General features: G+C 31.6%; 1 protein-coding gene and 1 non-coding gene across 2 annotated transcripts; one reads left to right on the plus strand and one right to left on the minus strand.

Annotated features, from left to right (window-relative positions):
* Positions 1 to 6,428: 6,428 nt before the first annotated feature.
* On the minus strand, positions 6,429 to 11,409 carry LOC111020845 (protein SUPPRESSOR OF MAX2 1). The gene is made up of 3 exons (XM_022297629.2): positions 9,246 to 11,409; positions 8,602 to 8,914; positions 6,429 to 8,513 (listed from the first exon to the last, which is right to left on the minus strand). Exons 1-3 carry the CDS (start codon positions 10,484 to 10,486, stop codon positions 6,855 to 6,857), a joined length of 3,213 nt encoding a protein of 1,070 aa, XP_022153321.2. The 5' UTR covers positions 10,487 to 11,409; the 3' UTR covers positions 6,429 to 6,854.
* A 5,249-nt stretch (positions 11,410 to 16,658) lies between these two features.
* TRNAK-CUU (transfer RNA lysine (anticodon CUU)) lies at positions 16,659 to 16,732 on the plus strand. Its single transcript has one exon. It is a non-coding gene; the product is annotated as a tRNA-Lys (tRNA).
* The last annotated feature ends 2,036 nt before the right edge of the window (positions 16,733 to 18,768 follow it).

Below are 18,768 nucleotides of genomic sequence, written 5' to 3' on the forward strand. Positions count from 1 at the left end.
CTCAATAGAAAAAAAGAACACTATGGAGTGCGAGAGAGGAAGTATAAATCCAATTACAGTTTTATCATTATATTATTGAACTTATGGGTGTTGGAATCATGCAATTCTATTCTTCTTTATTAAAAAATGAGGAAATAGAAACGTTACCAAAAGGACTCTAAGTGTCTTATCTATTTAGTAATGCTTGAATTGACTTCAAAAGTTTCAATTTGATAATCCCTATGATCTTGGTTTAGTTTCCTGTCTTGTCTTTATAATTCTACAAGTTTCAGTTGGATCTTTATGATTTGGTTAAATCTTACAATTTATCTTGCGGGTACACGACGTTGTCATATTAAATACTTGATATGTTTTCTATTTATGCAGACAATAGGTACTAGGTAATTAGTGTGTTAATTGATAATTCAAAATTTTTTTAATACAACATGTGGATGTGAGAATTCGAACGCACGACGTTTTGGTTGAGATATGTGCTTAACCAGTTGAGGCTTTAATTTTATAGGAATGTCGAAAAATTTTCAACGATAGATAGATATCTTTAAACAAAATCATGGAAATTAAGAAATTCATAAAAATTATTTGAATGAATAAGTGACTAACGGAGGTTTGAATTTTTCTATCATCGCATGTTAAAGTTTGTTTTATTTTGATTTTGAAAGTTTCAAAATGTCAATTTTAATCTCTTTTAACGATAAAGAATACATTCTTTTTTATCAATAAGCTTTCTAAATGTATATTTTAATCTCTGAATTAAAAAAAAAAAAACCTTTGCTGTTATTTCGTCATTGGAACATATGCTTACCTAATACCCTACTTTAACATATTAATACACACGTTGAAAGTCTCTTTATTCATCTGTTACATAATTAGTAGATAATAATAACAAAGTTTAAAATAGTTATTTTTAAAAGTTTGGATAGATATTCTAAAAGATCATAAACTAAGATAAAAAATATCTGTGATAAAATAAGAATTAAAACGATATATTATTACTTGATAACTCATTTGAAATTAGAGATACCAAAATTTTTAAAATAAGACAATATCTATCAATCACAAAAAAGGTTTTTTAACTTTTAAGTCACATCTCTATTATTATTGCTTTTTTTTTTCTTTTTCTAATAATAAATGGATAACAACAAAGAACTTCTGGTCACATCACATCCATACAACTAAATCAAACATAAAATAATAATAATCTCCCCCCCTCTCTCTCTCTCTAAATTTTTTTGTTTATTTTGTATATATAAGTTTTCAAAATAAAAACTATTGCTTTGTGGTTAGAATGTCATTAAATTTTTTTTTTTGATTTCATATATGTAATATTATATTTTGCATAAACTTTGGCAACTTAGTGTAATAATTAAATGTTGTGTCCTTTATATATAGCATTGTATTTATTGAAAAAAATTGGCATCTTTGTAATTCAGTTGAACTACTAATTAGTTATTTGTTTTTGAAAAAAAATAAAACTATTACAAGTAAATGGCTTTTAATCTTACCCTTTTTTAATGGTATTTTTTGCTTTTCTTTTATTGTAGTTTTTTCAATGGTATTTTATTGTAGTTGGTCTTTATAAAATAACAAAGAATATTGTTTTTTTTTAATTTTATGACCAATTTTTAAAAATTCTTTTCTCGATTTTTAACACATATGTTGATAGAATATTTCCATGATTTTAAATAAATAAGACCCATTTCATGTCATAAGAAAAACTAAAGTAATGTGTAAATTATTCTCTAAGAATAACTTTATTGACAAATTTTCGTTAGTTTAGACATTAGTTCAGCTTGATTTATCCATTTCAATTGAATCAACCAAATGTTTTCTAAAGAATTTGAATTGGTATGTCTAAAGTTGCTTTTTGTATAAAAAGAATTAAATGATTAATGGATCATAATGAAGTGGGTCCATCACTTATTAGAGAGAAATCTAATAAGGAAGAAGAACACATGCATGGTTGGGTTGAATGGGGACTTGTGCACATTTATTTCTTTAATGAAATGATTGAAACTTTTTGGCTACAATATGATAATGGGTGTTTGGAGATATACATTGCTCTTTCATTTCCATCATCAAAACTTTGGAATAAAGTTAAATCATACATTTTTTTTTCTAATTCTTTAAAAATGTTGTGAATATTTTAAGGAATATGACAATGTTTAGCTTTATTAAATATTATATTGTTAAATAGAGTCTCATATTGTTAACACCACAATAGAGCTTTATTAATTATATTTTAAATTTATTTTGTTTATTTACTCATTTTTATCACCTATTTTTTCTTTGTGTAAGGATGATGAAAGAGGTGATCCCATTGTCTATAAATATGTCAACAAGTTATTTGCTTGGGTAAAAATTAAACCATCTCTTTTTAATTAAAATTATGAAAATTTAAAAAATATTATATAAGTAATTTTGATTAATAAATAATTATTTTACACCTCTTAAATAAGTATTATAAGCTTTTTTTTTAATTAGTACTTAAATTCATATAATTACTGATACTTTTGTTGGCAATTATATATATATATATATATATATATATATATATATATATATATATCCCATTAATATTTTCTCTATTTTAAACATATATCAATATACCTCTATATCAATATCCAACCATTTGATTTATGAAAATATTGAGCGGTCGGATAGATATTTTAATAATTATTCTGAATTTGAAAATACTTTTTTTTTTATAGAACATTTATTATTAGGTTAGAATTTTAATTTTATTCTATAGACCTAACTCAACTCACAAAAATTATCTGTTGTAAAGATCTAAATCTATAGTTGTCTCCTGAATAATGATATAGTGACAAAGATATGGGAATCTTGTTGATAGCACCTACCATAAGGTGTGTTCGAGTCCTATGCTAGTTACTATATTGCTCAACCCAGACAACGAACCCCGATTATAAGGATCCATTAACATAAGCCACACGACTTTGATTTCGAAAAATAAAAAGAAAAAAAACCTTAACCCATAGTTTAAGAAAATGATACAAAATTGGAAAGATTAATTAAATAATTAAAACACTAAAGCACCTTTTAGGATTGCCTTTTCTTCCCAAAAAGAAAGTAGAAAAATGCAATTAGCTTTTAAACTTGCTTTGGCTTTAATTAGAGGTTAGTAAACATTCAAAAACACGCAAAGGTAAACCATCTTTAAATGATAAAAAAGGTAACTTTTTATTTATTATTATTTTTTTAAAGGAAAAGTTGAGTTTCTAAGTCAAACTGATCAGCCTCCTTTAGTTTTCACCTTTTCCTTTTCCAATATTTTTTTTAATTTAAAATATAATATCATATTACAATTTTTAATTTGTTTTAGATAATCCTTAGCTTTGCTTAAATTTTTTATTTTCATAGATCCCTGCACTCTTTTGATTTTATTGTGGATTTAAAGATAAATTTGTAGTTAATAATTATTACCATATTGAAAAACTATGGGCGGTTCGAAGTGATGTTTTAAAATAATTATATATTTTAAAAAATTAATATAATTACCGATCTAAGTATAACTCAATTAGTTAAGACATTTATTTTAATCAAAAGATCGTGGGTTTCAATTCTTTTTATCATATATTGTATTAAAAACACACACATGTATGCATATATATATATATAAATATAATTTTTTTTATTGAAAATTTATCTGTCCGAACTCAAAAAAGGGAAAAAAGCACTTTATTTGGTTTCATGTGTTTTGTTTGGTGATTTGTAAAATTCTAAGTTATATTAGAAGTTCAATCATATATTTAATACATTGTTTGAATTTTAGGGACTTTCTATATGTTTTTATTTAATTCAGAAATTTATTGAACACTTTAACTTCAGAAATTTATCATATATCAAATTGAAAAGTCAAAGATGCATTAGACAAAAAAAAAAAATGAAAATTTCAAATTAACTAGACTTTTTTTTTTTTTTTTTTTCAAATTCACAGATCAACTTGTAATTTTAACTTAAAATATAATCTTTTGTTTCTCACAAGATGGAAAAGAAATGATTCAACATACTAAAAGGAAAAAAAAAGCCATCAAATCAAATAGGGTTTTGAATAATTTCCCTAACAAGAAAAACATTTAAAATATGAAATTGATTAAGCTCCTCAATTATGGTTGGTGAGAAGCTGAAATGAAGGGATAAAGATGGAAAAAATGACCAATCTTCCCAAAAACAAAAATGAAAAAAGAAAATAAGGCAAAGTGTACCTATTAAATGAAAACACATGCATGTCAATCAATGAGGGTCAAATCAAAAATCTAGAAATGTATGTAATTGATAATGCAAAAACTGCATTTTGTCAATATTCACTTGAAAAACATGAGAAATAACCCTTTTTTTTCTTCTTCTTTTTCAATGGTCTAATAAAGTGGGTGGTGAACATGCATTTTCATTTATGGGTTTGTTTTGTGTTCAAAATTATGGCTGAAGATCTTGTTGGCCTTCCACATACCATGCATGGGGATTAGATTGCATATGTTTGTTTGTTTTTTTTTCTTCCTTTTTAAATGAAAAAGTTAATCCATTCAATAGGGTTTAGCCGGATCACGATAATTATAACAATTTCATTTTTAGTTTTCTATTTTTTAAAAATTAAGTTTGTTTTATATTTAAAGCCTGAGAGTCTTTCTTTTTATGATTTGAAACTGTCGTTCGGACAGTGACACCTTAAGTTTCATCAAGCTATTATTATATTGAGAGTCTAACTAGGCGGGACTATGATTCGTAGGAGGTTCTAGGAGAATGCAATTTTTTTGGTATGTTCTTTGCATTTCATCTATATTTCAAAATCCAGACAATATATTTAAAGGTTGAAGGACTGTTTAATAAAAGTAAGACACTTAAAAAGTTTAAAAATCAAAACGAAATAAGGAAATTTCAACTGTCAAAATAAAATAACTAAATAATAAGATTTAGATGATATTCAACTTTTTAGTTACACATGATTATCTTAACCAATTGAATTATGTTTAGATTAGCAAATGAGATTCAAATCTAATTGTATATATAAAACACAATAAATTTATTTGACGTGGCAAGAGAAGGATGTTAAAAATAAAAACAACATGAAAATAGAGATAATATCGTTATTTTCATATATTTCTTTATTCTATGTATATATATATGGGGTCTTTATGTCTTTTAAATTAACTATTCATATTAAAATCATTTACTATAACTTAAATTTAAGTTATTAAATTAGTTCAAAATTCGCAAGTCAAATTAAACGGCAATGAAAACATCGCCAAAGAATCCCAATATTCATCAGGAGACTTTTAAAATTGTCCAAAAACACGTCATTTCATTGTGACCTAATTAATCTTAAGAGTAGACTTTTATAGTCCAACATAACTTTACCCTAATTTAGATTTTTTTTTCTTTTTTTTTTGTTTTAATAAGGTAAACTCAACTACATTCTTCAAAGAATTTTTTTTTACACAATTTTCGAAGAAAAATTATATATATAATCTTAAAATTATAATGACGTAACTTAACGTAGAATTTAATTGTTTCAAATTCTTCCGTCACTTATAGGCTCCATCAGCCTTCTGATGGAGTTTAAGTTAGAGCTTGAACCGAACCTATTTGATGATTAAGTTTTCACTATCTCAACATAAAGATACTAGGTATCTAAATTTCCTACCAACAAATCGCCCGCTCTTTAATCATACATAAATAAGGATTAAAAAGGAATTAACAGGTGTGACGATTTTTTTTTCTTTGCACGTAAAAGATTTACACGTGTGAAACAAATTTTCTAACTATCTTTTATTGTTTATATGCCTTTTTAACTTACAATCAATATCATTTGGTTTGACAAATACACTTCCTATGTTTGCTTCTAAAGTACTTTTTTTTTATCTTAAATATTTGGTCTTCATATGATAACTAAAAGCAAAAATACAATTTAATTAGAGATATCATCCCTTTTCAATTTAGTTGACTTAGCACCACTAACCACTTTAGAAATCAATCTTATCTTTCAATAATTAGCATCCTTCTCAACCAACACAACTTTTAAATACTTTAATCAATTTAAAAGTTAGGTTTAAAAAATTTAATTTATTTAATTTTTATAACATGTAACATCACACTATTTATTTAATTTAATAGACATATTACGCACGATTTATTTAATTTAATAAACATGTTGCATCACACCGATTTAACTAAAATTAATTTAATGAATATATTGTCATATAAAAACAACATCTAACTAAAAACATATCCAAAGATTCGACTAAAACTTTTTAATATTACATGCTAAATCTAATATTTTGACTAGTTAAGTGGTAATTGACATTGACATATATCTTTAATAAAAAAGTTGTGAATTCGACCCCACCAACATTTTATACTTAAAAAAAATTTCTAATATTTTGAATTGGAAAATAAATATAATGATTTAATAATTGATGCACAAGTAAAATTGGGCATTTTATTATTAACCATCAAATCAATGGTTTCCTCGATCGGATTTGGAAGCAAAATGACAACTTTACCCTTCCTTTGTAACCAAGCCAAAAAAATAAAAATTAAGCTATATCGAAAACTAATAACCATCACCCTAATTTCACTAAAATAATATCTATAATTCTTCATTGCTATAAATTTAGAGGTAAAACATAAAGAAATCAAATAATTAAAAAAAAATAGTGGAGAAAAAAAAAGTAAACATAGCCTGAGCCGTCTCAGCCTCCCTCCCATATCCCTTTTAACCTTTTTTTTTTTTAATATGTTTCTCTCTCTTTTTACTGTTTTACCCTTCCATTCAAGCGTATTTACATCTCTATCCAACCGAAGTTACAAAATTCCAACTGCAATCACCCTCTGCAATTTCACAGTTTTTCCCCCACAACCACCTTGATGCTACAAGGCAGCTGATTCTCCGAGCCCCAGCAACCCGAGTCGTCATCGGACTCGAGTCTGACTGCCATGGACTCGAAGGTGGCCGCACTCGGAAGACAAGCCTTGAGCTCTTTCAAGCTCGGTATGAGAATTTTATCGGTCCATTCTTCGACATTCGTGTTCCCGAGCCATACCCCGCTTGTGATCTTCTCAAGAGCATTCTCCTGTAGTTCAAGTGAGATCTTTTCTCCAACAATGGATGAAAATTTCTTGTTGATGGAGCTCGTGATGTTATACTTGATTGGGGCGAAGTCCACCGGTTTGAAGACGACTGCATCATCGACTGAATTGAACATCTCTCGTGATGCCGATGGAGTTGTGAACGATAACTGTCGAGGGTTGAGGCTGTGGCCATGGCCGTGCTCGGTTTCGTGATCGGTTGTTACGTCACTTGAATTCAGTGACCCGTCTGTCTTCTCGTCCTCTGCATCTGCAGCTTCATTGAGATCAAATGCTATGGCTGAACCAGTAGTCTCCACTCTGGGCTTCGAACACCGCTCTTCACCGTGCACCCATTCAGCTTGACGTTTAACTGTCTTCTCGCTGAGGGATAGTTTCAACTGCCAAGTAGTTCTTGCTAAACTAGCAAGCTTCTCTTCCTCGAGCGGGTTCCCATTGGACAAGTGTTTCAGATCATCTGGTATCCAGTTTGCTGTAAGGATGAAGATGATATTACCAAGACTGATTTCCCTGCCATGAGAATCGGTGAACCGACCTCGCTCCATCGCTCTTTTTATGCTTCCACGGACAAGCAGATCTGATTCGTCAATATCATCGAGCACAATGACTGAAAATCGATTCCTTCTAACGGCCTCTGATATTCGATCCAACACGGTTCTACCACGGATACTTCTGTCTGATTCTCCATCACTACGTTTTGAGCCAAGACAAATGGTTACAGGACTGGACCCAGATACCAGCTCTGCAAGAGCAGTTGCCATCTTCTTCTTTCCAACCCGGTCGGGACCCAAGAACAAGAGCCACATGTCTCCTTTCGGGACAGTACCGCGTCGTTTTCCGTTCCCCAATTTGAACTGAGTCACAGTTGTAGCCAAAGCAGACGCTGCTTCTTGCTGCCACCATACCTTCTCTAACATACCTTTGAACAGCCTCTTGTACGAGTCAATATCTGATGCATTGACAAATTTACTACTCCGCAGTTCACATATTTTGTTCTCGGGTTTGGAAGATATGCAACTGAGAAAGTCCTTCACACGCTCTTTATGTGTTTGCTCGGCCAAGATCTCACTGTTCATTCGCCCAAGAGCCAACTCTGTTCTAACAGGGCTGCCCAATCGCGACATCGGAAGTACTTGCTCCGATGGTGGTTTGCTGGTGAGGAGTGGGTTTGGTTTTAGTTGCAGAGTTTCGCCCAATCCTTTTAGTTGTAACTTGGGTTGGGAAGAAGGATGATGCCCGAGCAAGTTCGGACTGTACAAGCCTGTTATAGGGAGAGACATCGGTACAGTTCTCTCGGAACCGAACTTGTTTAGATTATGGAAACTAGGATGCAGCTGCAAGCACGTATCATGCCATTTCTTCTGCAGTTCTTGAGTCTTCTGCTTTCCAACGAGTTCTTTATTCAAGTTCTGAAACAGGAAAGGTTGCTCATTTTACAGATGCAGATTGCCAATAATGATTACCAACAAGTAAACCATGAATTACAGCAGACTTTACCTCGGTCGTCTCTTGTTTCTTCATCGAATCTTCATCTTGGACCTTAGCATTCTGCAGCCACGGAGGGAGAGCAGATGCTTTAGCCCCTTCTGGTTTAGCTAAAGAAGATGGCTTCTCGAACTCACTGGCTACAAGTTTTTCTAGCTCCCGTTCGTAACTCGTCATGCATTTTGAGCAACAACTTGTTGATCTTCGAGCAGAGTCCAGGTTCTCAGGCATCACCTGTCGCATCGGAATGGTGGAAACAGTCGGAAATCCCTTGATCGATGATAACGATTCAACCGGGCCATTAAGAACCCCAGTAGTACCAAGCCTAATAAACAGGACACAGATTAAGTTTCATGAATTAAAAAGAAGAAAAACCATAAACCAGCAGCGGAATTTGAGAACTCCAAGCTGTTTACTAAAGTCAAGTTGAGTCTAGGAGATGGAAAATTTTCATTCTTTTCTTGTTAGAATGAACAGATCAAATCTTTTCTAATCTTGGAATTCTATACGCAATGGTCAAGTAATCAAGTTTATGTAAGCATATCAGATGGATTCTATTAACAGAGCAAAAATTCTGATTCAACATCCCAGCAAATATAATTCAAACTAACTGTTAATAAACCGGTAAAAATCGAAGTAGGGATTGCAAAGAATACCTTGGAAACAAACCGGGAAGAGGCGCTCGGGCAGCAATGGGCACAGCCTGCAGGTCCCAATCATTCTCCATGGAAGGATGATAGACTTGACACCTTAAGTATGTCTCACAAGTTGCAGTACCAATCAACCAAAGCCGAGCACCGCAACCAGCATCGCCATACTTGGCCAGAAGTTTCCCCATCTCCGCCACGGCAGCACGCCCCCCTTCTGGAACAACCTGCTGCTGGACCTGCACTGCGCCCGACCCCGAAACTCCTGCAGTCACAGGCTGCTGCTGAACCAGCCATTTCAAGTCCCCCATATCAAGAACAACCCCCCCTCCACCACCCTCCAAATTATCCATTCTATTCTCCACCAAATCCCCCAATTCCTTAATCCTATTCCCAATCTGCAACCTATCAGAAGAACAAATCTCCTTCTCCAAATGAATCACCTGAACATTACAGAGTGGCCCTTCCCCCAATTCTCTGTTCTCGATCCTCCTCAGCAATTCCCTCACCACGGCCTCCGGCTCTGACTCCCCGACGAGCACCGGATTCCTCTTCTTCGACCGGAGCAATATATCGAACACCTTCCTGACATCCTCGCCCCTCTGTTGCACGGGCGTGGCGAGGCTCCCCTGCTGCTGCAGCCGGGGATTCAGATACAAATTCCTCGCCGGGGGAGCAGAGATCACGGCCGGGGAGTGGCCGCGGAACCCCAATCCGGAGCTCGTCGGGGCGGCGGGGGACGAATTCAAGGACTGTTCAATGGTGGCCTTCACGGCGGGGGAGGAGAAGCTAGCCTCCCGCATAACGCGGCTCACACTCGGGTCATCGAGAATGGAGATAATGAGCTGTTCGAGCTCCACTTTGACGGCGAGAAGCGGCTGCTGCTGCTGCTCCGGGCAGCCGCGGCGCTGGTGGGCTTGGGCGCGCTTGAGGGCGGCCATAAGGGCGTTCGAAATGGGCGGCTCAGCCGCAGCCGTCGGGGAGGAGCTCTGGGCGGTGGGGAGCCGCTCGAGGGCGACGCTGAAACAGAGCTCGAGCGCGCGGCACTGCAGAGGGTGCGACGAATTGGGGTGGGATTTAATACACGCTTGACGGAGGAAGCCATTGGGAGAAGAGAGCAGAGTCGCAGCCACATGAAGCGGCGTCGTTTGGCCGTGATTGCGGCGGCCGGCTTCGCCGATGGAGTGATTCAGCACACTCGCCGCCTCCGGCGTAAGCGTCTGCTGAATCGTACTCAATCCAGCTCTCATTTAAATCACCCAAAACAAAAAACCCAAAACCCAAATCACCCAAATTCCCCCAAATATCACAGAGATACAGAAATCAGAAGAAACCCAGAAGCCAAAATGAGAAGAAAAGAAGAACCCAAAAACAGAGGCAAATTCCACTTTGAATCAAAGGGAAGAAAGTAGAAACAACATAGCTTTAAGCTTAAAGTTTTTAAAAAATAGAGGGATCTATCTATTTATCCATCCATCCATCCATCTCCTTTTTTAATCAATCCTTCTCTCTCACACGAAATAAAAAGCCATGTTAGAATTCAACTCAGACAAGGAAAGACGAGATCCCCTACTTCACAAAAAACATCTCTCTCTCTCTCTCTCTCTCTCTCTCTTCACTTTTTATCTGAATCCATCTGTAGGAATAACCCAAAATATCCTAGACAAAGGTTGGGGGGGCAATAATTGGGAATAGTAAAAGAAATTAAGGAACAGAAACAAGGAGGAGATTGTGAAGAAGAAGAAGAAGAAGAAGAAGAAGAAGAAGAAGAAGAAGAAAAAGGGGGTGTCATCTTTTGAATTGGGATTTTACAGAACACAACACAAAAGAACAGCCCAAGTGAGTAAAAATTGAATTTTGAGAGGCCCTGAAAATTGGGTTTTTTTTTTTCTCTTTGGTGCCACGATTCTAGAGAGAGAGAGAGAATTTCTGGAAAATGGGGAGTTGGAAGTACTATATAATCAGTTGCAAGGATTTCTGGAAAATGCTTTTGGGGCAGAGTAAAGAGCTCTTCTTTTGGTGTCATAAAAATTAAAAAGAACAAGAGAACAAAATAAAGTTTTTTTTTCTCCGAATTTCTTTTGGGTTTTGTAAATAAATAAATGAAAGAAAAATTATTCTTGAAGAAGCTTTTTAAACCAGTTTTGTCTCAATATATTAGAGATAATGGAGAGAGAGAGGTCAGGTACTGCCTTTTTTAGAGAGAGAAAATTGGGTTTAGTTTGAGAGAGAGAGAGATTAGATGATTATTTTTTTATATTTTTTTTTAAGGGGTTTGGAATTGGATTGACTGGCTCTTTCTTTTTAATCTTTTGATTTTTCTTTTTAAAAATATGATTAGAATTTAGAACCTAATCTCACGCGCTTTCTTATGTGTGTGAGGGGAGATGTTGGGTAATTTGCGATATGGACTAACTTGGCGTGATCTACACGCGCGGAAAACGCGTGTGAGATTAGCTTTTTGAAAACTCTCTCTCTTTCTCTCTCTACCAATTTTCAGCTTTTCACACGCAATCGCTGCAAAGGCAATGCACGGGTTTCGCCTTTTCATACCTGCACTCTCTTTTTAACTCCCTCTCTCTTTCTCTCTCTTAATCATATTATCTCTCTAAACTTTTGGCTCTAACATTAAAATAAAAAATAAAGAAGAAATCCTTTTTTTTCTTGACAAAAAGGAAAAAAAAAAAAAATCTTTTGCCCTCCTCAATTTTTCTTGTAAATATTTCGGTAAAAAAGATTGTACGTTCAAATTTTCCCAAAATCTTCTACCGATCATTATTTAATTTTTTACGATTACGAAAGAAAAATACAATAGGGATTGAAAAAAGAGATATTTTGTCTTTTTTTTTCTTTCTTTTAAAAATAAGTAACCGTTAAATTTGTAGTGGTGGTTGGCGGGAAGATTATTACTTATTGGTCGGGACCCTAATCTAATGTTCTTTTAGATTTTTACTATAAATAATAGTCATTAAATTAATATAAATTAGAGCATAGCTTTTTCTAATGGTTAAATTAGAGCATAGTTTATTGGATGAGATGGCAACTATTATATATTTTTATTGAGGTTGAAAGTTTTATTCTCTACCCATATTTATTGAATTAATAAGTTTGATTCTAAACTTTTCTAAGTTAAATTTATCAAACTGCTGTATTTTAAAAAGATTTTAATAGAGGGGAGGATCCTTAATTTTTGTGTGGTAACTCAACTTTATTTGTCACTTTGTGTCTATATTATTAAAGGATTATAGGATTATATAATGAGCTCATTTCGAGTAAGTTAAGTATTTGGTTACATAAATGTTAATCTAACGGAGTTGATGTAGGGATCTATAGGACACAAAAATCGAAAGTTCTAAGAAATCTATTACAACTTGAAAACTTTTTAAAGTATAAGAATAGAGCTACAATTTTAAAAAATTTGGGATTTTTTTCTAAAGTACATGGACTTAGTAGAGATAGCCCTAACTTAACCAACCATTTCTCAAATTTTTATATCATCAATGTTAAAAAGATGGAATTACATATTATTTAAATCCTCGAACTTACTCTTTTTTTCTGTCTATTTAATAAGTTGACTTTTAAAGGTTCGATTACCTACCTAACTTTTACTTGTGAGTTTACGAAGCCTCTATCATTAATATTGTTAACCGAAATAATGATGGCGTAATATATTTATTGATTGATCATTATTCAAATTGGCACGACGTGAAATACAAAAATTAGAAGAAAATGGACACGTCTCGACATGCAATAGATTTGATATGTTTCTTCAAAATGAGGATAGAATAGTATGTACACTTTATTATTAAAGATTATTACTATTTAATCAACAAATATAGTGGTATAGTGGTATTGATGTATGTGTGTATAAGATGTTCAATAAATATTTGAGACGTATAATTTAGAGTTTAATAATCTCGAGTATATATAATTTAAGGTTGGGAGGCCTGAATTTGAATAAACTATATTTAGATTCATTAGATAAATAACTTTCAAAATTTCGAGACTATATAATTTTCACTCAGTAGGCGAATTTTGTAATTAGTAAATGTAACTTTCATGTATTCTATAAATTTTGTTTATTTATAATTTAAAATCTTATATCAAATTTAACTAGTTAATGGAGGAAAATTGACAAATAATTGAGATGGTTCAATATGGCCATCTATTCTTGAACTAGTTAAAAAGTTCAAATAAGATAAAAAAAAAAAAAAAAACATGTTGCTGACATTTTAAATTATTTCAATCTTGATCACAAATTTGTATCACATGATCAATAAAACCTAGTATTGATTGAAGAAGTTTGATTAAAAAGAAAAAAAAAAGAATCAAAAGTTGTTGATAAAAAATAAATAGTGGGAAATAATGGAAAATTCTAGATTGATGAAAATTATATGAATTATCTCCAAATGTGATATTTTATGATTTATTTGAAATAAAAAAGAAAGATCTCAAAACATTGAATTGCCCTCATTTTTAGGGAAGCAAACAAAAAAACACAATTGGGACTTGAAGCAAATTGAAATGCACACATGTCACTTTTTCAATCACACCCATATCTCAAAAAAGAAGAACACAATATTATTGCTTTTAAATTATTCAATTAATATGGGCCAATTAAAAAGTAAAATAATTTCAAGGTCTATTTGATTAATAATTATTTTGTTTTTCAGTTTCAAGAATAAATACTTTTTTTTGACAAATAATACTTTTTTGTTTTATGTTGCAATTTTTTAATAAAACATATATGTACTTGGTAATATTTAGCGATCTAATATTGTTGGATAAGATAATATTATCTTTCAATTCTCATGTACTCATTTTTATTTATTTTTAATTCCACACAATTTATTGAGTCAAATAGAAAGTTTTTTTTAGTACAAATAGAAAGTATTTAATTTAGTAGATAAGTTTCCTTTTTTATTTTGTTGGGGTGAGAAAATCAGACGGAGGAAGTTCCAAGTGATCAAGACCCAACCCAAGAATCATCTCAAGTAGGTTCGAGATGCCATACTTAGTCACAAGAACCTTGTGGAGATGCCTCCCAGTGATGTGACCTCTGTTTGCGCTCGAATTCAGGCATCCGACATATTCGACTTTCGAACTGATACACATAATTCTCTATCGAATATGGCCTATCGGATCCCAAACATTTAGATAGAGGGTCTCACTTCCACATAAGGTATCGAATTCTATCTTGAACTCTCTGTTAAATCTAAGCATAAATTGATTTGAGCATCAGAATTTTTGCCTCTTTTGTATTTCTTATTGGAGCGCTCAAGTTATTTCCCCAATCATACCTCAATCGGTTTGATCAATCCACAAATATTTAATTTGTTAGAAGCACACCGAGGGAAGAAAAATAATTAAACATGATGATTTAATTTCAAAGTCCTTTTGTATCGCAAGAGAGAAAACTTAAGTTCAAATTTGTGAGGAAATAAAAAGAAAAAGAAAGTAAAATAGGAAAGAAGATGATAACGATCATTTGTCATATTGTATCATTCAATTTATCAATTGCGACATTTTTATTATGATTATCAAGACGATATCTAAGAAAAATAGGAAATATATTTTGGTCCATCAAGTTTTTTTTTTTTTTTACACAATTGAGGATATAGAAGATCGAACTTCCAACCTCGAAAGAAGGAGTATATATTAATTATCGCTGAACTATGTTCATGATGACCAATAAAATTTTTCTTATAATATTCTAAAGAAAATATGTACTAATGGTCTGATCTTTATTCCTATCGTTGTTAAACTGAAAAAATAAATAAATAAATAAAGCTTACAACATAAAGAATAAAATATATTTTTTGGAAACTTAGAAGTTTAGACTAAATTGAGTTTCATATATCACAGCCAAAACAATAATTGGCTCATAATTTTTGTAGGTCTAAGTTTGTGTAGGTATTGAGTTTGCTGGTAACATTCGTAAAATGGAATGTTTCAAAAGCCTATAAGTTAATAGATAAACTCGCGTGGTACTAAATATGGACTTGGATATCACAATTTTTTCTGTTGAATTCAACAACATTCCTTTACATTTTGTCAAAAAAATTTAAAATAAAAATAATTTATACCTATACATAGTTTTGTTCGATGAATCAATTTTAACCATAAAACTTTTAATAAAATATTACATTCAATTTAGTCGTGAAAATTAGATGGTCTCTCCTTTGTTCTTTTTTTCACAAAAAAAAAAAAAATCAAGCAAATGACCCAAATTATAGTTATTAAAATACAAAACACCACCAAATGAATCAATCCCCACAAAAATAGCTAGCATTTTTTTTCTTCTTTTGATCAAATAAACACTGCAATAAAAAGAAATAAGATCGCTAAAGTTACATGTGACCACCGAAAGAAAATATAAGAAATTAGCTATAGCATGATTTCACCTCTTATTTAAGTTTTAAAGTTTTAAATTATTAAATTTTGTTCTACTTCAATAAATATAATTTTTCTTAAAAAATTAATGGGAAAAATCATAATAGATAGAGAGAGAGGGAGGAGCAAAAAGAGTAGGAGAGGAGGAATAAATGCATGGAAACAAAACAGGTGAGAAAGGAAGGAAGCAATAAAGAAAGGAAAGTTTTTAAATTTTTCCTTTGCAAAAAAGAAAAATAAAGAATAAAAGTCCTTTTTTTAATTTTTTCTTTTAATGAATTTTTGGTTTTATTTTTGAGGGTAGGTCGGTGGGTCGGTCTTGTTCATTCATTTTCCACTTTTCATTTTCAATTCCCCAATTCCCAACTACGTGCCACCTACGTCTCTCCCCTCCCCCTCTCTCTTAAATATTTAAAAAGAAAATATAGACAATAAGTCTCTTTCGTATTTTTACAACGACACAGTCGGTATGATATTGTCTACTTTAGACTTAAATCAACGTCGTTTTTTTTTTAAATCTGACTCGAAGTCTCTCGCGAGATTTTGAAGATCTTTTGGATCTAGGGATAAGGTTGAGGATGCCTTTCCAGCTACTCCATCCACGTGGGAAATTTTAGTCCCCTCCCATTCTTGCCCTATTTCTGACCCTAATGGGGAGTCGGGTCGATTTGAGGATTTTGAAGAAATTTTCTCTTTTTTGTTTTAATTGTTTTTTAGGTTCGTTTATTTATTAGGAATCAAAATGAGAATTAATATGAATGAGAAAATTAGATTTAGAAACCTATTGCTTGTTGTTTATTCAAACGTTTTGAAATTGAAATAAGAATCAGATATATAATAATTATTAGAATATTTCTTTTTTATTTAATAGTTAATTACAAATATATTAAAAGGTGAGGCCGTGAAATAAGGAATAATAATGATATTGTAAAATTTTAGAAGAAGAATGAAATTGGATTAAAAAAAACAAGGGAAGGAAATTATTTGAAAAAAAAATTAGTGAGAAAAGAATAGCCTTAATAGTCGATAGCTGGAATAGCTCAGTTGGTTAGAGCGTGTGGACCTTAACCACAAGGTTGGAGGTTCAAGCCCTCCTTCTAGCGTTTTTTAAATTATATAGATTAAAAGTGGCATCGTTAGAACTATAATATATTAACAATTACTTGTTACTATATAAATTCCAAAGTTAATAAACACATTAAAAAGAAGAAAAAAAATTGGGAGAGAGTAGTGGAGGTGGGAAATATATTCTCCTCCTTTATTTTGTAGGTTATATGTTATGTATATTTAATTTCCCATGATTGATTTATGTAATCTTTGAAGGCTCATTATCCAAAGCCACACTCCAATTAATATATGATCAATTGGGCATTTGGCACCCACACTTAACTTTCCCAAAAAGAAACCAAAGCAAAAGAACATGCTCCACTCCAATGGAAAGCATTTTTATTTTTTTGATAATCTAAACTCAATCATGCTTACATTCCTTCATTTAAATATTAATTAACCAAAAGGCCATTTCACTAAAGGACAATAATATGAGGTTTACTAATGATAATCCCACTTTTTTGGGGATTCCAAACTCCATATACATTGCCTTCCCAATTCCCACTCTAATTTTTCTTTTCAAAAATTTAATTTGTTGTTAATTAAATGTATCTAATAATGGATCATTTTAAAGTACATGTACACTTTAATTACATTGTCAAAAAAAAAAATAATGTTATAGTATTTACTTTGGGTTCATTTTGTAATTTCTCTTTGGTATTAAAAAAGCACGTACTTCTTCTTTCGAAGTCGGAGGTTCGATCCTCATATCTCCAAATTATTGTACTATAAAAAAAGCTAATATCCTAAGTCGATTAAATATTTTTCTTCAATATTTTTGTAGATGTGTTTTTTTAGTACAATATGTAGAGGTGGAGGATTGAACATTCGAACTCACAAGCTCTTGGTTGGAGATATATGCTAATTATCGCTGAGTTATGGTCGCTTTAACATTTTTTAGACGAGTGTTGTGTATGAGTATTCTTATCCCTTTATGACACTATTATTGTGGGTACTAGTTACGTTATTCAATCGGCCTATTAAGTATTTTTTTTACATGGGATTTGAGTATTTTTGATTTTATGGTTCAGTTCAAGAAATTAGTAATTTCTATGTGTTTTCTAGCACAAAATGTTGTAGGGTCAGACAGTTGTCTCGTGAGATTAGTCGTGCACGCAAACTGGCCCGGACATTTAGGGATATATATAAAAAAAAATCCATTCAAGATTTTTCTAGGTTTGGTCGTTTTAGCAATTGTACGACTTGATTTCAAATATTTTTTTAAATTTATTTTTGAATCAGTATTTATTTTACCATGATCAAGTTTATGATTCAATTCGATAAATTTGAAAGTTAAAAGGATTAAAATTGAGTGTTTTTTTCTTGATAGGGTTAGTGCATTTTTTTTCAATTTTATTTTAATTTTTTTAGTACAGAGGAGCGAGTGATTTAAGTCTAATGATTTAAAAAAAAAAATTTCTCCTTTAATTATGCCTTAACGAGTTGAATCATGTTCATGTCGCACGTTTGTTTATACTGATCCTAGATTTATGAATTATGTAAAATGTCTATTTTAGTGTTTAAAATTTTTGCAAATAATTACTTTAATTTGCTAAACTTTCAAAATGCTAACCTTTTGGAGAAATAATTATTTTGGTCTTTATTATAATATTCGCTCGACCAATCTCCACATCCTCACTCAACACTTTAACACACATGTTCGAAGCCACTTAATCCATTTATTTAACAATTAATGACAAAATTAAATAACAATGAGAACCTAAATAATTACTCTTTTAAACTAGACTAAAATATATTTTTTAGGAGTTCAGAATCAAAATAGATTAAATATAAAATATAAAATATAAAATTTTAGGAACTCAAGTAGGTGGTCTAAAATTTCAAAAAGATGAAAAGAAAATAGTCACAAAAATATAGAAAACAAAAGTAGATTTAAACCAAAAATTCATTATCAAAATTAACTCACATGGCTAATTCTAACTTAGAATTAAATTTTATAAGACACTAATTACTCTCTCTTTTGAATTTTAGATTTCGATTCTTCACCCAACTAAAGAAAAGGAAAAAATTC

Source organism: Momordica charantia, assembly GCF_013281855.1.
Source record: "Momordica charantia cultivar OHB3-1 chromosome 8 unlocalized genomic scaffold, Mcharantia_2.0 BLBB01000008.1, whole genome shotgun sequence".
Taxonomy (NCBI): domain Eukaryota; kingdom Viridiplantae; phylum Streptophyta; class Magnoliopsida; order Cucurbitales; family Cucurbitaceae; genus Momordica; species Momordica charantia.